The following is a 22,431-nucleotide window of genomic DNA, read 5'->3' as shown; positions in this document are numbered from 1 at the left end:
GAGGAGATTATGCCCACCGTCTATTGCGCCCGATGCTGGCGCATGACAATGAGATAACGACTGCCGACCGATAGCCCGGAGCTACACAAAGATAAGACGAGGGTGTGGTTGCGCAAAGGTGTGCACAAGTACAGAGTAGGAGTAGTTTAGGGCTGAATATCAGCGGAAGCGCTACATTCGCCTTATGCTGAGAGCCAAGCAAAGTGTCAGTGCTTCAGCTGCGAACGCCTCAAACGGGTAGCACGGCGACAGAGTTTGGGGAGGGTGTCGCCATCCTGTCTTACTTTAGTCTGGCAGGTGTAGTGATCGCTACGTTGCCAACTCCTATATCAGAGACAGTCGTGCATATACGGTGCAGGGAAAATATGGGAAAATATTGTAGATGGGTTATTTTCGGATTCAAGGTATTGTGATGGGACCCGACCGAGACCTTACGGGCCCAGGTGTCACGGGCCATGCTTAAACGAGTTGCTAAAGTGCCCGGCTGCAGAATCCATTGGAGTTCCTGGCGATAGCTCCCGCGGTGGCAGCCACACCTTAGAAGGATTTTAGCTGCGGGCTAGCGTCTCTCATGCGGTCCTACAACGGGGAGCCCCCCAACGGCTACCGGCCCAGGCTGCGCTGGTGGGCAACGGGCATCGTGATTGATCAAATGATTGATCGACCCCAACTTCGACCACCCCGATCTTTCCACTCCTTCTCGTGTGCCAGGAAAGTTGGTGCAGTTGTTAACCAGGATTTCTGTGTGTTTTCCCTCGTGTTATTATTGCCATCCTTGTTTGATCGTCGCAGCATGTACTGCGCGTGCCGCACGCGCTACTTGCCCGATCTCTTGTGGCACTTATAGATTACCGATTGCGATCAGCACGGCTCACATCATGGCGTATGCTTCTGTAGCCCAGACTGAACACGACCAGCCCGCACTCGCGGATACTCCCTCGCCGACCCTCCCCAGAGTATCCAACAACCGTCCTCTCTCCCTGGAATTCGAGTCGTTGTCTGGAGAAGTGGCCCTCGTCGGTCCTGCAACCAATGATGCCCCCGGCGTGGGTGGCCTCCTGAAGTCAATCACGTCGTCTGCGCCCTCTTACGAAATGGTCGAAGACGATGAATACGAAGACTACTCGCGAACTCCTAGAAAAGAAAAGTCTGGCACAAACCATGACGACCCCCTAGCGTCGGACCAGCCTCCTGTAAGGACTGCATCTGTCAGTCGGCACCTGCCGCTCAAACACCCTACCCCGGACCTGCAGTCTCTGCAAGGGGCATACTTGAAGAATGTGGAACGGCTTGAAGAGAGCGCTGAGCGTCTCAGCATGACTTCAAGTCTCGACGATGAGATCCGAAGAGTCAAATCGGACCAGAGACGGGTAGAGCGCCGTTCGTCTGCGGCCAGCGGCAACTCGTCTCGCAATGGCAACGGAAATCGTGTCATGTCCACAATATCCCTCTCGAACTCTATCGTCGGCGTCAACCATACTGCCCGCTCAGGTGGCTATTCTCCTTCAGCATACATCACATCTCCTACAGGCTCCATTCGCTCTGGTCCTCGTGTTGTAGAACGTCAAACGTCCCGCAGCAGCAAACTGGGACAGCAGCTGCCCGAGCCAGATTTTGAGGGAAGACCCCTAGATATGGTTCTAGAGCCCAGTCCACTCTCGCCACATCGCGCGAGCGGAGAGTACTCGGACCACCTCGCCGTCCCTGCAGACAGCATTCCCGAAGATCGGCCTGCTTCAGCCGCGTCGGGCGACACGTTCCAACAAGCCGATGCCGCGTTTGCTGACTTCGATGGCACGCATTACGGCTCCTTGAACCGGGATGACTCGTTGCGGCATCAGATACCGCTGCGCCATCCGCCCCGAGCAAGAGATTCGAAAGCATTCCGGGAAGCGCAACCTGGCGAATCTATGATCTACTACCCTGCGCCTGTTCCAGTAATGCTGAATCTGCCTGCCAAGCTGTCCAAGACCAATTTTCAACAGCAACAGCAGCGGCGGCAACAAGCTATGAGCTTGATCCCCAATGAGATGAGGAAATCAGCGATGTGGCTGGATGGCGAGGAGCCTCCAACGTCTGACCCTCGCGCCACCTTGAAGCTGCCGCCTCAGCTCAGGGCTAGCGCTTTCTTTGATCAACAAAGCACCTCGCCCAACCTACAGCTCAAAAATGGCTCTGCTGTGCAAACGCTAGACAGCATCCTTGATGCAGCTGCCCATGCACCTGTCTCTGCTTTTACAGATCATCCTATAGTTGGCAAGCTGGGGAGAGAGGTGTACGGACGCGAGAAGACTTCGCGTAAAAGCACTCAGATTGACGTCGAGACTACCAAGAAGAGACGCAGCTCACTGAGCAATATCTTGAAGTCTCGGAAATCCAGCGACAAGCTCTCGCACGGTCGCGTCACCTCGAGAGAGTCGGCGCCTCTCGATCACAATGGCGCATTAAGTGGAGATGAACTTGAGGCTGCCACTGAGCGGTCGATTGCTCCAGGTGCGGATGAACTTCCCACCCCACGAGAAGTTCCGGGAGATGAAGATCGGCCGAGTGAGGGTTCCGAGTCTGACCATGAGCCTGGATTTTCCGGAGCCCCCACGACACTACTCGCCGAGCTGCAGCTGCGCAAGGCACAGCAAAAACAGCGGACTCGCACCGCAGCGGATGCGTTTCCCAATGGTATGCATTCCACGCTACTTGAGCTTGATGCTGTGACACAGTTGCAGCAGAAGTCCCGGAAGCAGAAACATGTCACCTTGGCCTGGGAGGATATTGATGCTGCTGAGAAAGAGAACTTTGATGACGAAGATGTCCCTCTGGGCGTGCTATTCCCCGAAAAGGACAGAGCTCAGCATGTCAACGCTAATCGCCCGATCGGTCTTATGGAACGCAGGGAGATGGAGGACAACGAGCCTCTTAGCCACAGACGAGCGCGGCTACGGGGAGAGCCTTATCAGCCTCCGCAAACTATGACGCCACCGAGATCAAACATTGACGACGATGAAGCGTCGAAATTCAGGCTTGATTTGCCAGGCATGACTGATGCGCACGTGGAGGAGCAGGAGGGGGAGACCCTTGCACAGAGACGACAGCGCATGAGAGAAGAGAAAGAGAAGGTGTCTGCCGGCAACTTTGCCTCGGACGTTGCCAGCCATCTCGGCCTAGATGCTGCTGTCAAGGAGATACCTGCATCAAAGACGCCCGACATAGAGGAGACGCTCGGCCAGCGAAGGGCACGGCTCAAAGAAGAAGCCATGAAGATTGCCCGGCCGGAACTGAAGCCGCGTCACAGTATGGCCGATCTACTGCAGCATAATCCTGTTGGCTTGCGACAGCCGACAGAGGGCGGGCCACCAGGGCACCTGGCACGTACGAGTACTTTTGGGCCTTCGACTACCCAACCTCGAGGTTCTTTTATGCCTTCAGTGCCGGCGCACCTGGCGAGCCTACCATATTACAATCACTCGCCATACATGAATCGGGGTATGAATGGCTCACAACCGATGATGTACGGAGGTATGCCGCAGATGGCTTCGCCGATGGTTGGGAATGCTTACGGGATGATGATGCCGGATCCGATGGGCCCTCCGCTGAACTCGCAACAGCGGGCTGTCATCGACAGATGGCGGCAGGGCATCATGTGAGGTTTACACCATCTAAATGCTCATTGTACGTTTTTCGATGTCTAGTGTCTGGGCGGCTGGAAGTCTTGCAAGCGCAAAGCATGTTGGTTGATGTTGTATACTATGGTAAATGAGTAGCGATGATAAGCATTTACGATGAGAGCCTAGCAGCAGCAGCAATGTGATAATAGATCGAGTGATGAACGCATTCTTTTCTTTCCAAGCGATATCTTGCATTCCTCGTTCGTGCCAAGGCTATAGGAGCTTGGGTCGCGGACGGTGGTTGCCGGGCCGACCAGATGGCGCGTGGGAGTCACTCGATCGGGAACAGCGACCCGCCACGACCTGCATCTTGACGAACCTCTTAACTCTCCCCAGCGACACACTGCTAGCTCTCGACTCGATTGACAGCAATGCGTACAAGCATATCTTAGCACAGCATCTCTTTCGTCAACATGGCTACCAGCGTGTTGCAAGCTGCCCAGATCTACGAAGATCCCGATGTCTTGTCGTCGTCCCCACGCAAGAACCATACCCGAGCACCTTCGGTTGGAGATGTGCTACGCGGTCGACGACGGGACAATAGTCCAACCAAGCCCTCACGATCGCCTCAGAATGATTGCACTAGTCCTTCCCCGCTGGGTGAACGCCACATCAACAGCTTGAGTCCTCCGCAATCCACCACCAAGGTGCCGACCAAACAGGAGGATGGGAACCGTCCACCCATGCATAAGAAGACTAGCAGCTCTGTCTCCCTGAGAGACCTCATCATGGGTCGGCAAGCCGAGGACAACGGCATCCGCGCTGATCGGTCGGCAACCTCGAGCCCGAAGAAGCAGAAGTCATCGACCAACCTTGCAGGCTTGCTGAAGAAGAAGTCCAGGAAGGATCTGAAAGAGCCAGCTCGCAACCAAGAGAATGTCTCGCCGTCAAAATTGGCGGCTCCCGAGCCGACTCCTATCTGGCGACAATTCGCCACCCAGCCGCAAGAGAAGAGCGATGGTTCGATACAGTATCCGCAAGCCGTGGGTAGATCGCTTGAAGAGGAGATCAGTCTGTACACACCCAGGGACTACTCTGAATTCCGGCCACATGAGCAGAGGAACTTTTATGGATACGGGCCTTCCCCGGTAGACTACAAACCACCACAGAGACCTTTCCTGGAGCACAAATCGAGCCGGAGCTCAATCTTCAGCGAGCATTTGGATGAGGATGTGCCGGAACTGAAGCGACCAAAGAGCCGCGATCAGAGTAGTAGTCGGCCCAGCTCGTCCAGAGTGACACCTGCAGTACCGGAGAAGGAGTCAAGTCTGCAGAAGGCTAGCCCCGAGAAGAGCAAGCGTTCCTCAAGGGTCTTGGACGTAATTGCGACCTTCAACATGCGGTCAAAGGAGTCTGCACCGTCCACACCAGTCACACAGCAGCCACTGAGCCCGCAGGAGTTAGACGACCAGTTCGAAAAGGTGCTCGACGCACGCAACATCCCCCACAACATGCGTAACACTATGCGGAATCTAAAGCCCGAGCTGAAGGCCGCATTGATGAGGGGCGAACGCAGTGGGAGCGGTGATTCCTCAAGTACCTCCACTCCTGCCGAGGCGAGAACGAGCAGAAGTCCCACCAAGAAAGACGAGCGGCCCAAGAGTGAGGACGGTGATGGTAAGGATGGCAAGCGACCTCGGTCGCGCTCCCGTACTCGAAGCCGAATCTTGACCCTCAGCAAACGCGATGTGGCCGAGTCGCCTGCTGAAAAAGAAAAGAAAGGCAGTTCTTTGCGCTCGCGGAGCAAGACGCGCCCAAAGTCGGTTGACATGAGCTCTAGCCGTCCAGGCTCTGCTCGCTCACTAGGCTCGTCGGGGTCCGCAGCCTCGCTTGCTGCTGCACCTGACAGTGCGACCACTCCCGGCGACTTCATTCACTACCTGCGTGAAGTGCAGAAGCCATCGCTTGTCGAAGTCGGCAAGCTTCACAAGCTTCGCATACTACTCCGTAACGAGTCAGTTACCTGGACCGACACTTTCGTGACCAAGGGCGGCATGAATGAACTTGTCCAACTTTTCTACCGGATCTCCAAGGTCGAATGGCGGGAAGAGCACGAGGATAATCTGTTGCATGAGACGCTGCTCTGCTTGAAAGCCCTGTGTACGACCGAGCTGGCCATGGAGAGATTTGCGCAGATTGAGGACGAGTTCTTTCCCTGCTTACTCTCCATGCTTTTCGACCCAGAGAGGAAAGGACCGTCCGAGTACAATACTCGGGGAGTGGTCGTTTCACTTTTGTTTGCTCACCTATGCGCCGCGCAGTCTCGACCAGGACATGAGCTCGAGGCTCGTGCCAGAAAGATTTTGGGACTTTTGCAAGATCCAGCTCCTGAGCAGGGCAAGCAGACACTCGAGTTCGTCTCGCAGATGCACATGTCCCGACCTTACCGCGTGTGGAGCAAGGAAGTGACCAATGTGACCAAAGAAGTCTTTTGGATCTTCCTTCACCATCTGAATGTCGTACCGATTCTGGAGAACAGCAATCCCGAATTGAGCTATATGCAGAAGCACTTTCCAGCCCCGAGACCGCCGCACCCCGCGGCTCCTTACGTTGGCGGTGTCGAGTGGGAGGCAACCCAGTACCTTGCCATCCACCTCGACCTACTCAATGGCATTCTTGCATCTCTGCATGATGCTGATAGTCGCAACTCGTTGCGCAACGATCTCAAGCAGTCGGGATGGGAAAAGGCCATGGGCAGTAGTCTGCGAACCTGCAAGGAGAAGTTCTATGGCGGTGTGCATGATGGTCTCAAGATTTGGGTGGCTGCTGCAAAGGCAGATGGTTGGGAGGTGGAAGATGTCCGTGCTGGACCGCCCCGCGAGAGTAGTAGTCCGAAGAAAAGTCCCAGCAAGAACGCTGAGCCGGCTCCAAAGATCGGCTTCGATGTCATGCCGAAGAGAGACGAGGGGTGGTTGTGACGGCAGAGCTTGTAGTGCCGCTATCAACGCGTATTGGAGAGGGTCATGAAGACGCACGACTCACGAACATTCTGTTCTTGATCAACCTTGTGGAAAGCTTGCGAGGATGGGGTGTGTATTGATAGGCGTTGGGGAACTGAGTACAGCTTATGATGGGCCATTGTTGGTGCCCCGAATGCAATGACAGTTATGATCTACGTAGTCTGTCCTCCATTGTGATGTCTCTGCTAAGAAGACGCTATGCTGGTGGCTGACAACAGCAACGAATTTACTGCCTGAGATTCATGGCTTAGTGCCCCTATCCGAGCGGTGACGTAGCGGCGCGCAATGTTGCGTCGGCCCCATGTTTCGCCGTGGCCGATTTCTCCATCCGAATCGCTCGCGCAGAGGCGTCTCGACTGCGCACCACCACTTCGTCCACTCGTCTCCTCTATTCAGGTGCCATTGACCTTTCAAAACTTGAGCCCGTGCTGTGCTTGTCCGCGACAAAGCTGTGGCAGAGTTTCGTCAATTTTGAGCAGCCCATATAGGGCACGTCAACGACTGATCTGCCTCTGTCGACGATCGCACACAGCTCCCTCCCACAGCCACCATGGCGACAACCTACACCACCGTCCTCGGGACCTCCAACCTGCGTGGTAACTCGCGCACGACCCGCACCAATCCCACTCGAACGTCCAAGACGCAGGGCTCGACCTTGCGCCAGAACTCACTCATCTCGAATCCACCCCCCTCGGTTCAGGGTGGTAGCGAACCCCACGGCTTCTACCCGGCGATCCAGCACTTCTCAGATGCGATCACGGCCCTACCACGCGACTACAGAAGACACACGTCACTTTTGAAAGAGGTGGACGCCAAAGCATGGCAGCCAGAAGAGAATTTGCAAAAACTCCTCGAGCACAGCAAGGCGGACAAGCCTACTGCGCCGCTGCCCATAATGCCACCCAGCACGGCCGCCTCGACCACCAACCTGACCGACGAACCACATATAAGCGCTGCTAACAGTGTCACTGGTGTGCCGGCCGATGCCGTTTCACAATTGTCGAAGCAGTCCTCTAGCTCTACGACTCCCAACCGGCGACAGGTGTTTGCAGCGCTTCGTCATAATCTGGTACAACTCATGGTCACGATGGACGAGAAGAACCATGTCATTAATAACGCGAACGAAGAGCTGTCGCGACAGGTTCGCCGCTTGAATACCGTTTGGCCTCATATCGCGGACGAAATTTCGGAGGAAGCCAGACTCGGTAGCCTCAAGCACTGGGCTTACACCGACATCAACCCTACCAAAAAGACCACGGCTCCCACAACGAGACGAGAGGCGGCCGCGAGTCTGGCTCTGATCCACGACAATGAGGTCGCACAGAGGAGCGAGAGCCGTAGAGAGGCTGTCGCGGCCAAGGCGAAGCAGCGACTGCACCGCAACGAGGCTGTGGAAGGTTCCGAAGATGTGAGAGCTACAAAGAAAAAGGCGATCAAGGAGACCCAGCGCAGGGATCTGGATAGTGCCAGTGAGGTGGCCGGGCTCGGCATCACTGCCAAGGGCAAGAAGGCAGCGAAAGCAGTTGGTGGCGGAGCTATGGAGAAGAGCATGAGCGCTGCGCTGGGCGGACGAGCAATGTCTCGCGAGCCGAGCCAGCAAGATAACACCAAGAAGCGAAAGGCGCCTGCGGGTGGCGCGACAGTTGCGAGGAAAAGGTACGTCTATTGCCCCAGTAGGAAGGCTGTCACTGACCCGAAGCAGAGTAAATGCTGCACAAGACTCGCCGAAGCTTGCCTCGTCCCCTCTTGCGGGCACTTTTGGCAAGGACGCCTACAAGCGCAGCCCCGCCCTTGGCACCGTTCGTCCTGTATCGGCACGTGCCAGACAGAACTCGTCACAAGCTGAGACCTCTCGAGCCAAGCCGCCCTCGTCCTCGTCCTCACAGCGGGCTCCCAGCGGCCTCGCGTCTTCGAGCGCGCCCGATGTCAAGAGCACGGCCGCGGCGCCGGGCAAGAGCAACAGTGAAGCGAAAAATAACGCAAAGGAGAGCACGAATGCCAGGCGGGACCGCATACTTGAAGACGAAACCGCATCCAACGGTGATGCGTCGGCGCTGTTGGAGCGGCGTGCCAGCAAAACCAAGCCGGATCTCGACAAGCTTTCCACCCGTGCGAACTCGCCTCGCCCGAGTGTGATGGCACTGAATATGGACCGCGTTGGGCGTGGCAGGGCATCCAAGACGTCGACACCAGTGGTGGGCAGCTTCGGCGACGCCGACTCATCCAGCGCCAACGGGAACGGAGCAAGCCACCACAACAGCAAAAACAAGCGGCTGGTACGGCCGCGGGCTCAGTACGACGGACTGCACGACTCGTTGTCCCCGAAAGGTCTGCCAGCCAAACGAATGCACAAGAAGAGCGGCAGCATCGCGGCACCGCAGAGCAGCCAGCAGATGGCGGCGCGGATGAAGGAGGAGGCGGAGAATCAGATGATGATGATGAGCACGACGACGTCGGCGACGCCGGATGAGATGGAGGTCGGGGGTGGGGAGGAGGAAGGCGAAGAAGGCGAGGAGGAGGGCGCGGATGAGGAGCGCTACTGCTACTGTCAGACGGGCAGCTACGGCGAGATGGTGGCGTGCGACAATGAGCAGTGTCCCAGAGAGTGGTTTCACCTCGAGTGTATCGGCTTGAAGAGCGTGCCTAAGAGCGCCAAGTGGTATTGCGATGAGTGTAAGGCGCTTGGGCTGGGAGGGAGTAATGGCGGCGGCGGTGGCGCCAAGAGTGGGCGGGTGAATGGGAATGGAGGCGGGCGGTGATCTGGATGATGGTGATGGGCGAGCGCTCGGGAGCGATGCTGTTGAGGAGGTTTGTTCTGCTTCCAAAGTGAGGCGGGGTTGGTTTCAAGACCTACCTACCTAATCAGCTACAGATCTGCTTCGCTTTTCTCTCTGTTGCCGTCTTCACAATGGCCAATGACTGACTTCAAGGCTCCTCCTCCTGCATTGGACTATAGTATACCCACTGTCAGTTTCTACACGGACAAGCCGCCCAGGTCTAGAGCACCATTTCCCCATGTACCTTGGGCCCGGTCTTCACTGGGGGCATTATTACCCGCACCAAGACCGACATCGACATCCTGGTCACATTCACCTACCTACCTACCTACCTACTACTTAGCACACAGCTACTTGTACTTGTTATATGTTACAATTGCTTCACGAGCCACATTTTCTCGAAAAATGACGTCAGAAATTACACATTACAGTACGTGAATCAGGCAGTAAAACCAACGCCCCGCTAAGCTGTATCGGGCAACCCCGCTCTGGGCGTTGGAACGTCACGGACGGTACCTACTCAGGGCATTCGCAGCTTCTGGGCGAGAGACACGGTTGTGTAGAAACTGCTGTGCTCCGTCTCGACCCCTTGATTCATCTTGGAATTGGGAGAAAAGCTGCTGTCTTTGCTGTCGGGATGGACATGTGAAGAAAAGAGTGGGAATGCAATGATCGAATGCATGATTGGTAAATTTAGTCAGAAGCTTTGAAAGCTTGGTCGTGGCCCTCGTCCCCCCTTCCTTTACGGTTTCAGCGCGGCGTGTGTCTTTGTGTGTGTGTGTCTGTGTCTGTGTCTCGTTTGAGACTTGATAGACAGGTCGAAAAAAAGGATTTTTTCGGGAAGCAACGACGGATAAGGCCTAAAAAGTGCATTTATTTGTATCGGAGTGGATTTGGGGCAAGCCTCCATACGCATCCCTGGGCACGTATATCTTGATTTGCGTCTTCGACGGGCGGCGCGGCAACTTCCCCTGGAGCTGGGCTGGGTGGAAGGGGTCCTGATAGAGAGCAGCGGCAGTAGCACCAACAGCGCCCGTCCCGCAACCTACTCATACACGCACACCATGGCGACCGACGAGACCACCTCCCGCAGCTCCAGCCAGGACCGCGCTGAGAAGTCGTCCGTATTCTCTCACTCCTTCTCTACCACGTGGCGCAAAGCCCTCGTGTCCCTGCCGCGCATCGTCCCGTCGGCAGTCACCTCTCACTACATGGGCCACGATGGGCCAAAGCCGTTCGTGCTGAAGCTGCCCTCTGGTCCGCCGCACGACCACTCCATTCCTGTGCATATCTTCTTGCAATTGCCGCCTACGGAGGACACGCCGCCGGAATCGACGCCTTCTTCCTCCAGGGCCAGAAGCGCTGGGGGCAGTTCCCCTCGACCTGGAGGCATTTCAGGCACTGCCACGCCAACCTCCGCCCGCGCACGGAGCGTCCATGAGATCGAGAAACCTCGACCCAGCAGTTCACACGGTACCCCGACCACAACCGGCGCGAACACACCGACGTCGTCAACGACACTCTCTCCCGCCGCGGCCGCTGCCCGCCGCAGTTTCGAGGCAACACCGTTATCATCCCCCTCTACCACCAGCAGCTCCATCTCGCGGCCCGGACCTAAACCCAACCAGCTACACCCAACCTCGCGCCGCCATCGCAAACCCACTCTAAGTCTGCCCGTGCTGATCGACTTTCACGGTGGCTCCTTCATCCTCGGCTCCCCATCCGAGCAAGCGCCCTTCTGTGCGTACATGGCGCAGGCACTCTCAAGTGCCCCGTCCTCCAGCAACAACGGCAGCGAGACTCCTGTCCCGAAAGATGGCCAGGTCTCTACCTCCATCAACGACCGCGGCCGCGGCTGCGTCGTCATATCCGTCGACTACCGACTAGGCCCCTACGCAACATTCCCAGCCGCCAACGAGGATGCCGATGACGTAGTGCGTGCCGTGCTGGACGCCGACAGCCCAGGGGGTCGCGTGCTGCGCGAGGACATCCGCCAGCATGCCGCGGCCATGGGCTTCGGCAAGCAGCGAAAAGACAAAGACAAGGAAAAAGACAAAGAGAAACGGGGGAGGAGTCCCAGTGTTGCTGCTCCTGCTATCACCACCAATGGTGGCGCCGAGTGGCTAGATCTCGACACCACGCGCGTCGCCGTTAGTGGCTTCAGCTCCGGCGGCAATCTGGCGCTCAACTGTGTGGTCGACAGCCCGCAAGACCCGAATCATGGCGGAAAGGATTGGGACGCCGTGTTCCCGCGTGGTAGGTTCCGCTGGCCGCTGCCGGTCGTGTTGTTCTACCCGAGTTTTGATGCGCGGCTGCTACCCGACGAGCGACCGAGGCCGGAGGGCTTGGATCCGCCCACGGGGTTCTTTGCAAGGTGGAAGTAAGTTCTTGTCCTTTTTTGCTGTTTCACACACATCCCCACCCACCCCCATACACACACAGAGAGAGACAGAGAGAGCGCAGATGAGAGGGGGGAGAGATCAAACTTTACTGACATTATATGCTCCTCCTTTACCTCAGGATTGAAGACGAACTCATGCCCAAATACCTCCCCATCTCCCGCCGCGGCGACGTGCGCGCCAGCCCTGGGCTCGCCTCCATCAAAGACCACCTACACCCCCAGGCCAAGATCTTTCTGGTTCTCCCCGAACTCGACAGCTTGAGCGACCAGAGTCAGCAGTGGGTGTCGAAAGTGCGTGACGCGGGCAGAGAGGAGGATTTGGAGGTCGTCCATGTCAAGGGCGAGATGCATGGCTGGACGCAGTTTCCCGATCAGTGGATCAAGACCGAGGAGAGTCGGAGGAGGAAATATGAGTGCTTTGAGAGGGCGGCGGAGTGGGTGGGGAGGTGGTGGTATGCGGTGCCGGAGAGGGTGAGCGGGACGGTGTTTGGGGGGCTTGATGGGGGGAAGAGGTGAGTAGTGAGGTATTGCAGAAGGGGGAACGGACGATCTGTGAGGGAGGTCAGCTTGTTGGAACGACACCGTGTCCGTAGCGGAAGAAGCCTGGCTGCTGGACAAAGGCCTTCGTTCGGTAGTCTAGGAGGAATGGGAGGGAGACAGGGAGGGAGACAAGGAAGGAGGTGTATGGGGTGAGTCACTGCCTGAGTCAAAGAGACCGGGTTCCCCCAAGTCTTTGGCGGAATCAAGGCATGATCTAGAATTTGACCGAATGATATCTGACTGGTCTTCTTGGCATACCATGCCATGCCTCTGGGACAGGCTAGCAAGCTGTACTTGCATACAGCACTGCCCAAGGTGAGGTGATAGTGGTGGCAGTTGCAAAAAGACCTAAGAACTGCTGTTGCTGTGTCAGGCGAATTCATCATCTGATACTACCCATTCAAAGACATTCTACAAGAATAAGAAAGCTGGATTATCCCCCGTGGACTTGGGCAGTTGTCGTGGACAGCTAGCTTACACAGTACAGTACAGTACTAGGCACGTAGCACAAGGTCCGGCGGTGGCTGCCTTACGTGGGGTCAGAGCGCTAGGCTCGGCAGTGCCTGTGTTTGGTGGCCGCCTAGTCTTGGCTCTTTACCTACTTCCCGGGGGCCCCAAAGCCAGGTTACCTGCAGGGGCCTAAATGGAAGATCGAGTTCCGCCTGGCAGTCCAGTCACCTGCCACTCCATACTCGAGCTGCTTGTTTAGTCAGTGTGATGGTGACTCGAATACCAAAGGTCCTCCTCTTCTTGATCATCATTCAATTACGTTGTTGGAAACGAGACACTTGTATAAACAGTGTAAACAGGCCACCTCCGTCCCGCCATGGCTAAGCCCGCTTGCCTCCGCCAACAGATAAGTTCCAATATGATATGGCAGACAGACAAACAGACAGACAGAAATCCAAACCATGTATCCATTTCCAAACCCCCTCCCCCGCCCCAGCGAACGTGTGGGGCAAGAGTGTTTCTTCCGTCGTTGGGAACTTTCGCACACAAGGCAGCCAGGCAGCCAGGCAGCCAGCCCGTTCGACCCCACCGGTCGACCCCACCCCTTGCGCCATGCACCACCCCACCTCCCCCTTGCCACACACCAATCCCCGTCCAGGTAGGCCCAGGCCAGGCCAGGCAGATTCATAGCATTGGCTTAAAACGCCTTGTCCTACCATATCCGCTTCCGCTACAGCTAGGCCCCATGTCTGCCTGCCTGCCTGCCTGCCTGTTTGACTGCGTCCTCTTCCCTCCGCCCCCCCCAGTAATACCCCAAAATCCCCCAAACAGGCCCTGATTGGAATGGACATCGTGACCACAGCATACAAACAGTCTAAAACGCACATTTGATCGATGACTTCGTCGGGACTCTGTCTTGTAAAGTAAAGGTGGCACTTCCACGCCGAACACCGATTGCTTTTCGTTCCGATGCCTCTCGTCCTTGTCTTGTCTGACAACAATCCGTTCACCAGCTAGGCAGTGCTGATTGTCTTCCCTTCCTCAGTCACCTTCTCCCTATAACTGCTGCTTCTGACTCGCCGCCTTGTTTCTCCCCCCTTAGGCCTTCTCTCTTTCCCTTGTTCCTCATTGACTGCTGTCACCCTGTTTGCATACATTCTCACTATCCATTGAACATTCCGCCATCACCATGGCACACTACCAGGGCGTCCCCGTGACACCCTTCAGCGACTTCTGCAAGCGTGTCGACGCCCTCTCCGACTCCGATCTCGCTCACAACCTCCGAGAGTGGGAACCCTCGCACCAGATCAGCCTCGCTCTCAATCAACTGTCCAGCGCCAACGCGTACCTCAGGTCGCAGTGTGGCATCTCGGGGCCACTGAGACCCTGGAACCGGCCCACGTCACCACGCCCGCACCATGCGCACCTCAGCCCAGGCACCTATCGCCCGTCATCCCCGTACACACCGCCACGCACCCCCACCGTCGATGCCGCCGCCGCCGCCACCGCCCATGCTCTCGAAGTCAAGCTGGACGACGTCAATCGCCAGCTTGCACAGTGCAAGAAGCTCCTGGCTAGCGCCCAGTCCGAGGTAGCTTCCCAGCGCGCCACCCTCGCGGCGAGCAACAAGACCGTCCAGGAGCAAGAGGCGACGCTGTCGACCAACACCAGCACCATCAAGTCACTGCGCCAACGCCTCGCGGAGCAATACCTTGCCGTCGGAAAGAACAGCGCCGCTGAGGACCAGTATGCCAAGCTAGAGGACCTTCAGAAGCAAGAGGCCAAGCAGCGACGAAGCTGGCATGATCGGAGTGGTGCCCGGGCAGCGGAGGCGAGAGAGCTCGAGTTCGAGTTGGCCAAGGGCAGGGCGCTCTTGAACCAGGAGAAGTACAAGGAGGCAGAGGCCGGTTTTAGGCATGTGCTGCGACGGAGGAAGGAGCTGTTTGTCGACGAAGGTGTCACGCAAGCAGAGACCAGGGAGGCACAGTTGTTTCTCTGTGAGGTTCTGAGGAAGAGCGGCAAAGACGACCAAATGTGGGAGGCCGAGGGGCTGCACCTTCGGAGCGAACCGCTTGTTGGGTTGGATACCATGAGCGAAGCTGACCGGGAATGGTCGCTCACAAACATCGTGACCTTGGCCCAGCTCTACGCTGAGCAGAAAGGGAACAGGTTGGCGGTCAGTAAACTGTCCAATGCGTGGCGGTGGCGGCACGTGGTGGCTCGCTCGTTCCGAGAAACCATGGAAGACAAGGCTTTCACCATCATCGGTATTTTCGAAAAGCGAGGGGAAGCCGCAGCCGCAGCCAAAACCTTTGAGGTTGTGTACCCGGATCGAGTCGCCGCACTGTCCGGCAACGCGCTTGCTACGGCCGCACGCCTGGGGGTAGAGCTGTACAACCAGGGCGGCAACGACGAGAAGGCCACGTCATTCCTCAAGCAAACCTGGTCGCAGCGAAGAAATCTTGACGAGTCTGTCCAACGCACCATTGGGTGGACTCTGGCCATCATCCACATACAGCAGAGTCGGTGGAACGACGTGCACGATCTCATCATGGAGTTCCCACCACGAAGGCCAGGGTCTCCGACATCAGACCCAAGCGATGACGCTGTGCTGGCTCTGCTGGCATACACGCAACTAAACCTGGGCAACATTGCCGGCGCTGAGAAGAACTCTCGGGCGCTTTATACCAAGCATGGCGTCAACAATGTCTCCTCGGGCTTCAGATGGCACCACGCCGACACTCTGATCCGCGCGCTAACGAAGCAGAGAGATGAGAAGAAGGGCCACTATCGCTTTTTCGAGGCCAAGGATGTGTGGTCGAATGTCTATGATGCGACGTTGGGCCTGGGTCTGGGTGGATTGTCGGACTCGGCACGTAAGGACCTGCGGCGACATGCTGATGCCGGTGTGTTTCTGGCAAGCGAGTGGCGTGACAGCTGTGAGAAACGGTTGAAGAAGCCCAAGAGCGCGGATGAGGTGATGAGCCAAGCGGAGACGATGAAACGGCTGGCCAGATAGTTTCGAGCCAAAATATTGTTCGTTCGTCTCGTATTTTGGTTTCAATAGGTTCAAGGCGGATTATGAGGCCTAGCGTTCAAGCTCTTCAACCATAGCAATGAAACATTTCATTGTCCCATCAGTCTAGGAACAGGGCTGTCGATGTCGCGAATCGCTGTTCCCGTCACGACCTCACCGCCTGATAGACTGAGGCCACAGTCGAGACAACGGTGAGGAAAAGGATGAGAATAGCAATCCAAAAAGTCCAGAACTGCTGAGGGCTGCGACGGTCAAGGAAGAGTTGCCTGATGCTGGCAGGAGGCGAAGTAAAGACAACATCGTTAAGTTCAAGGAGACGATCGCGCCAAATATCAAACTCCATCAGGTTCAAGGTCCTAGGTCCTTCGTAGGGTGGATGGCAGTGGAAGTCCTGCCTGTGCTGCTTGAGCAGCTCGTTGGAAGCACGATCCCAGTGCGGGAAAAGAAGATTGAGGGAGAGAACGGTCTCATGGAGCACTGCTTTAGGAAGGGACGCCCTACTCATTGTCAATTCCCTGTCCAGGGAGTGGTCGACACAACGGTGATGTGCTTGCTTACGAAATAGGTGTAGATGGGTGACGTGCCTTTCTCGCAGTCCAATCTGTATGGTGCAGCAATGCTGCCAGGCATGACTTGTGCGGGAAAAGGTACAGAGTGTTGCTTTGCCGGTCAAGATAGAGATGATCGGCCAGGGAGTCGGTCCAGTCGATGACCAGGCTGCAGACCTGAACCATGAAGGCAGCGGTAAAGCGAGGATGAAGTCGACTTTCGTTGGCGTTGAGCCTCCACTTGGACCGCGGGAACTGCCGACCAATCAGCTCCTTGAGAGGCGTGTCTGGACTCCACTGGATTGGGAAGCTCTTGAGCGAGTCGAGCATTCCTCCTCCTCCTCCATCGTGCTGCCTGACATTCAAGAAGAAGCCCACTCGCATGCTCAGCTCGAGCAGGCGCTGCAGCTCGTCCTCATCCGTGGCCGCATATTGAATCTTCAACCGTCGGACCAACTCCTCTCGCGTCGCGTTCTGATCTCGCCGGACTTGGACGAGACACGCGAGAAGATCGGCATGGCGCCCAACCGATGGCCCCCACGTATGCTGCAGAGCTCTGGCATACTTGTGAGGATGAGCGATCTCCAGCTCGCGTTGGTAGTACGCTAAGTATCCGTTGAACTTTTCAGGCAATAAATGGGGACTGTGCGCAACAGCACTGAAAAGACACTGATGCAACAGCTCAGCCTTATCATAGTCTGACGGTTTCTCGCTCAAGAGGCGAAGACTGGTCGACATAATGCGATTTCGAGACAATCAAGCAGTAAACTCGCTCCAGCCCTGTTCGCATTAATATGGCCAGGGCTTTCTGGTGCCAAGGCATGCTGCCGCAGCCCTAAGCTTGCGCCATGGTCGGCATCTGGCCGCCTCAAAGTACGCCTCGCCTAGGTACTACAACGTCATTGGTGCTCTGCGTGACGAGATCGTCCAAGTGGGCGAGCCGCCAGTGTCGACGCATCAATCTTGGCCACGCCTTATTTGGTCACGCACATGTACTCCCGCGTTGCTCCTCTCAACCCACCTTTTGTCGTCGCTGGATCTCTATGTTGACCGCGACCCTTCCGAAGGATATGGGATGGAGCAGACCCGCCCTGATACCACGTTGTCGGATCAGCCGCAGCAGCAGCAGCAGCCACAGCCTCGCGAAACCAAGCACTCACCGCTGAGCAGGATATTCCAGTTGAAGTCATTCCAGGTCCCTGTACATACTCCAAAGGCAGGGCATGAGCTAGAACTTCCTGATCGATCCATCCCGCTTGTTCTCGACTCCAGCACCACCAATGACACCCAATATCACGTAGAAGGCTGCCCAGCCTTCAAAATTGCCACTTCTTGCTTCGTCGTCCCTACCATGCGGATCCCGTTCGAGCAATTGCGCCTATGGGAAGATTCGCACAAAGAGCGTGTCGAGCATGAGCTTTGGACATGGATCAGACAATACTGCGACAGAAGATGCTTAGTTCTGCAGATGATACACGATGGTGCTGCCCGGGCTCGTCCGTGCCTCGTCCTCATCTGCTGGAACGACGCACGCTGCGATACCCACCAGCATCAAGAACGACTCAGACGTCAAGTACAGAAACGTTTCCGAAATCAAGAATCTATGAAGCTCTGTCCTTTTCCGTGCAAGGTGATTGTTAGCAAGACTGAGCTTACACATCGTCTCGCAGCTACACGGCCTATAAGCTGGACCGCCAACTGCGTCGTTGTACCGAGATCAGGACCGCAAGGCTGCAGTGATCTGACCGGTGCTGCAATCAAACTGCAGGGGGTCCAGATCTGTACTCTGGGTGGACTTTTGTGGGTTGGCGACGAGGTATTTGCCATAACCGTGGCCCACCCCTTTTACCAGGATAAGATCGCCTCCGCGATGGGGGCTCCCATGGCGTCGACACCAGAATTCAACTCCTCGCTATCCCTTGAGTCCGACTGGAGTGAATCAGATTCCGGTGAGGAGGATTTGTTCAGGGACTTCAGTGATCAGATTGCTTCCGCGCCTATGCGACGCCTACCTGTAGGGTACACACAGCCCGGCGACGATTCCGGTACAGCATTGCCGATGGGCTCAATCATTAGTGGTCAAGTGTCGTGTCCTTTTCCAACGCGAGATATGCCTTACCAAAGTTTTGCCGACTGGGTCCTTCTGAAGCTAGCAACTCCCAGCCCTGCACTCCAGAATGGATATGTTGATCCTCGAACTGGATCCTTGGTCATGATCGAACACATACAACCTACCATGCCTGAACCTGGCACCGAAGTCTACGTGCTAGCAGGTTCGCAAGGCACTTTAATGGCTACAGTTGGACAGAGTCTTATACGGCTGCACCTACATGACTTGGAAATGTCCGTAACACAGATATGCTTACAGAAGCCGCTATGTGAGTCAAAACACTTTCCGAACTGTGGTCAGATTCTAATACCGTCGTAGCGCGCGGCACCTCAGGCTCGTGGGTGGTGTGGGAGCAATCTGTGATCGGCTACGTTGTGGCTGGCCAGGAACTGATGCCTCTTGCTTATATCATCCCATTCCGCGCTTTCCTTGAATCTGCTGGGGGCGACTTTGCCATGGCGCAGATCGCGTTGCGTCCGCCACGGGTCCTTCACGCGTCAGATCGCACAACCATAGCCGTCGAAGAACCCGACACAACTCAGATAGTGCGGTCCTCTCTAAGGACCGAAACGCAGGCGGAAACCTTGGCGACCCATGCTTCGCCTCCCACCGATCCTCCATCATACCATCAGCCTCCAGAAATGTCACAGAAGGACCAGCTGCTCTCACGACTTGCTCAGCAGGGCATCAAAGCTAGCTTGGCGCACACCAATGGTTATCAAGATCAACAGGTCGACGTCGCCTCCTCCCCAGCACGTCCCCACCAAGCCACCAAGAAGCGCGCCTCGACTTCCTCTATTCCATGGCCGGGCCTTGACGATGATGAGCTCGACGCGCTCTTGGATCTTCCACACCACCGCAGATTTCCGCCACGCAGCAGCAGGACTGCACCATTACCGCCATCGCCTTCGCTTTTCAACCCCCGTCGCTGCCTACACTGCGGCAGCTCCAGCCACGACGCAAGCTGCTGCCCGGAGAGGCTGTTCGCGCATCATTGAATGAGTAGCACTCGCGTGTCTAGGCTACATACACAAACAAACACGCTCTGCCAGATGGAACTTAAGAGCTGGACAGCGTTCGGCCAGTACATGCATTTTGCAGCCATATACAGCCGTACTGTAAGGGAGAGTTATAAATTAGGCTGCGGCCGTCTGTGCAGCCTGCGAAGACTTTAGCAAAGTAATGTATAAAATGATCACCAAGGAAGCGCCGCAGACCTGGCATCAATGATGTAGTAAGGGCCAGAACTTTAGCTCCAGAGTCGTGAGCTGCGGGCGATGCACACAGTATATACATCAGTCGCAGCTGAACGAAGTATGCTAAGAGGTAATAACAAGATGTTACCCGCGGATAGCCCCAGCTGGCTTGTTGTTGGGCAAAGCGTCACTCAATACTCGCCATCGAAGCCCTCTCGTTCAATCACGTACTGGCCCACCTATAAGCTCACTTTTCTTGGAATCATCTCCCCTCCCACCCAACTTTTCGTACACGCCGGCCTCAGCCGCCAGCCTCGACTCAACACAACCCCCCGCCCCAAGAACAGCAACTCACCTCAAAGCCGACTTACCCCTTTCCTCTCCATCTCACCCCCCTCCGCCTCCTCAGCCGCAGCAAAGGCAAACAAATTCCTCCCCTTCCGCTCCCCATCCGGCCTGACGTGCCCCACGCGCCCAATCGGCTCGCGCACCGTGCTGCACAGCTGCTGCAGGGTGGCGGCGTCGGCGTGGTTGGCGAGGAAGCGGTGGCCGTTGGAGGTTAGGCGGCCGACGACGTGGCCGCGCGAGGGGGCGCCGGAGCGGGTAAATTCGACTGTGTAGGTCTTGTGTTTGGAGTGTTAGTCTTGGAGGGAGGATGGGGCGAGGATGGGGGGAGGAAGGACGAGGAAGGAGGAAAGGGGTGGGAGGAGGAAGGGCTACGGGTGACATTCGGAAAGGTAGGTAATTTACCTCGATGATGGCTTCGCCCTCGGCGATGTCGGCGATGGATGGGACGGGAACGTCGGTGATGGTGTCTGGTAGGGGGTTGGTGGTGGGGTATGGGGAGCCCGTGGGCCGTGGCTGGCTCGAGAGGCAGAGCACGTGCTGGTAGGTCGCGACGCCGCCGTTGGCGAGGATGAGGCCGTTGCGGCCCTTATTGGTGCGGAGTTGACGTGTCATTTCGGTGATTGCCTGTGAAAAAGGATCAGCATTTACGAAATTTGGCGCGAAGCGCAAGGACGGTCCGCTTACGTGCATGGAGTAGTTGTTGCCGGCGCCGCCGAAGGAGGTGAGGCCGCCCAGAAGGGTGAGTGATTTTTGTGAGCCATCTGTGGAGAGGCCGAGATGGTCTGCGGCGAATTTGGGCACGATGGGGAAGCAGCTGTAGATGTCGTGCAGATCGATGTCGGAATTCTGGAGGTTGCTGACTTGCAGGGCGGCGTCGATGGAGCGTGATATGCTAGGGCTAGAATGGAAGTTTGGTCGAAGCCAGACTTGCCATCGTCAGTAATGCATAAGTGAGAGGGAGAGTCGACTGCTTACAGTCGCCACTGTCCTGTGTTCCTGCCGCACCCAAGGGGTAGATCCACCGGCTTTGGTCGACGCCGAGTTGTTTTGCGAAATCCGTGGATGTCAGAACGACAGCTCCGGCAAGATTGACAGTGTTAAAAGCATTCATTAGCAATGGATCTGACAAATGTTAGCCAGCAAGAGCCCGGGGTGGCTTCTTTGGACTGACAAGGAAAGCAAATCATGCGGTTCTTCTTGCTGACTGTGGCAATGGTTTCCTCAGTCACCTCCTTGCCATAGTTCCAGGCATAGGGATTGCTCTCCGCGATTTTGGCGAACCGGCCATACAGCTTGGCGGATTCATGGTTGTTTGCACGGATGGACTGCTTGCGGTGTGCTCGAAAGCCGTTCTCGAACAGCGGATACACATGAATGGGCGCTCCTATATCATGAATTGAGCCGAGATCTGCCGGCCTGGTTACTTTGCTGCGCATGCCTTTGACCACGTCATCGGAGAAGGACGTACTATCCTTGAGTTCTCGTGTGGTAGGCGAGAAGACGCTGGAGACTGCCTGACTGGGCTGGGACCAGCCAGGGGGTGGGATCTTCTTGGCCGCAGCACAGGCCGTCACTAAGACTGTCAACACTCACGAGACATGCCGGGACTGGGTACCATACAGGAAGCCAGGGCCTCGCCGCCAGTAACGACGGCCACCTTGGTCTGTCCGAGTGTAATTCGTTTGGCAGCTTCATCGAAGAGCAAGCCAGGCTGATTGCCGCCATGAGGGCTGAGAAGCCGATGTTTGGCATCAACGCCCAGCTTTTTAGACAGAAGGCCAGGGAGGTCAGGATACGGCCAAGTCCAGGTATTGACGATGTCAATGCTATCGATAGCTGACTGGAGGGTAGTGGCCTGTGCTATGAGACCGGTGTCATTGATCGCATCAATGATAGCCTGGTGCATCAGGTCTACCGGCTCTCGGGCATCTTCGACCTTGGTGGATCGATTGACCACATCGGCCACGCCAATGATGACTGGAACTGCTGAAGCCATATCCGTTTGCGAACGATGATTCGAAGATCAGGGAGCCATGCTGGAACCAGAAAGCTCTGTAGTATCACCCTCAGACGCGTCGACAGTCTGGGAGGGGGCAGTGAGTGGTCGACATTGAGCCGAGGCATGGAGTATCGGCATTGTAAAATTACTGTATCGAGCCACTGACCAGTACCGGAGAGACGTATCTCCGCTTCCCGCAGCTGGCAGATGTTGCCTTTCCTTGAACGATCCTTGTAGACCTTTTGCTTACCTGGATCAGAAGGTGGGTTCAACGCATCACGCAAAAGCTGCTCGCTGTGTCGCTGTAGAAGAAGCGAGATCCTTGTCACCACCTCACTTGCTTCAATGTTTACTATATTCCGCCAGCAGTTCATGGCTTTCCGATGGCGACCTATGCAGTAAC

The 22,431-nt window shown here is 56.4% G+C and overlaps 8 protein-coding genes across 8 annotated transcripts; 6 read left to right on the top strand and 2 right to left on the bottom strand.

Moving 5' to 3' along the window:
- Positions 1-878: 878 nt before the first annotated feature.
- HMPREF1541_02403 (uncharacterized protein) lies at positions 879-3,641 on the top strand (the record flags this gene model as incomplete). The annotated part of the gene is made up of 1 exon (XM_008716758.1): positions 879-3,641. The coding sequence occupies one exon, from the start codon at positions 879-881 to the stop codon at positions 3,639-3,641; it is 2,763 nt and encodes a 920-aa protein (XP_008714980.1).
- Positions 3,642-4,075: 434 nt separating this feature from the next.
- On the top strand, positions 4,076-6,580 carry HMPREF1541_02402 (uncharacterized protein; the record flags this gene model as incomplete). The annotated part of the gene is made up of 1 exon (XM_008716757.1): positions 4,076-6,580. One exon carries the CDS (start codon positions 4,076-4,078, stop codon positions 6,578-6,580), a length of 2,505 nt encoding a protein of 834 aa, XP_008714979.1.
- Positions 6,581-7,172: 592 nt separating this feature from the next.
- HMPREF1541_02401 (uncharacterized protein) lies at positions 7,173-9,381 on the top strand (the record flags this gene model as incomplete). Its single annotated transcript, XM_008716756.1, has 2 exons — positions 7,173-8,278; positions 8,325-9,381. The coding sequence occupies 2 exons, from the start codon at positions 7,173-7,175 to the stop codon at positions 9,379-9,381; spliced, it is 2,163 nt and encodes a 720-aa protein (XP_008714978.1).
- A 1,082-nt stretch (positions 9,382-10,463) lies between these two features.
- HMPREF1541_02400 (uncharacterized protein) lies at positions 10,464-12,316 on the top strand (the record flags this gene model as incomplete). Its single annotated transcript, XM_008716755.1, has 2 exons — positions 10,464-11,779; positions 11,920-12,316. The coding sequence occupies 2 exons, from the start codon at positions 10,464-10,466 to the stop codon at positions 12,314-12,316; spliced, it is 1,713 nt and encodes a 570-aa protein (XP_008714977.1).
- Positions 12,317-13,979: 1,663 nt separating this feature from the next.
- Positions 13,980-15,809, top strand: HMPREF1541_02399 (uncharacterized protein; the record flags this gene model as incomplete). The annotated part of the gene is made up of 1 exon (XM_008716754.1): positions 13,980-15,809. One exon carries the CDS (start codon positions 13,980-13,982, stop codon positions 15,807-15,809), a length of 1,830 nt encoding a protein of 609 aa, XP_008714976.1.
- Positions 15,810-15,972: 163 nt separating this feature from the next.
- HMPREF1541_02398 (uncharacterized protein) lies at positions 15,973-17,113 on the bottom strand (the record flags this gene model as incomplete). The annotated part of the gene is made up of 2 exons (XM_008716753.1): positions 15,973-16,324; positions 16,386-17,113. 2 exons carry the CDS (start codon positions 17,111-17,113, stop codon positions 15,973-15,975), a joined length of 1,080 nt encoding a protein of 359 aa, XP_008714975.1.
- Positions 17,114-18,257: 1,144 nt separating this feature from the next.
- Positions 18,258-19,483, top strand: HMPREF1541_02397 (uncharacterized protein; the record flags this gene model as incomplete). The annotated part of the gene is made up of 2 exons (XM_008716752.1): positions 18,258-18,753; positions 18,804-19,483. The coding sequence occupies 2 exons, from the start codon at positions 18,258-18,260 to the stop codon at positions 19,481-19,483; spliced, it is 1,176 nt and encodes a 391-aa protein (XP_008714974.1).
- A 554-nt stretch (positions 19,484-20,037) lies between these two features.
- HMPREF1541_02396 (uncharacterized protein) lies at positions 20,038-22,025 on the bottom strand (the record flags this gene model as incomplete). The annotated part of the gene is made up of 7 exons (XM_008716751.1): positions 20,038-20,304; positions 20,432-20,653; positions 20,714-20,955; positions 21,005-21,151; positions 21,201-21,437; positions 21,498-21,602; positions 21,650-22,025. 7 exons carry the CDS (start codon positions 22,023-22,025, stop codon positions 20,038-20,040), a joined length of 1,596 nt encoding a protein of 531 aa, XP_008714973.1.
- Between the last annotated feature and the right edge of the window lie 406 nt (positions 22,026-22,431).

The sequence above is a fragment of the Cyphellophora europaea genome (genome assembly GCF_000365145.1).
Source record: "Cyphellophora europaea CBS 101466 unplaced genomic scaffold supercont1.2, whole genome shotgun sequence".
Classification (NCBI taxonomy): Eukaryota; Fungi; Ascomycota; class Eurotiomycetes; order Chaetothyriales; family Cyphellophoraceae; genus Cyphellophora; species Cyphellophora europaea.
This window is presented reverse-complemented; position numbering and strand designations above follow the sequence as displayed.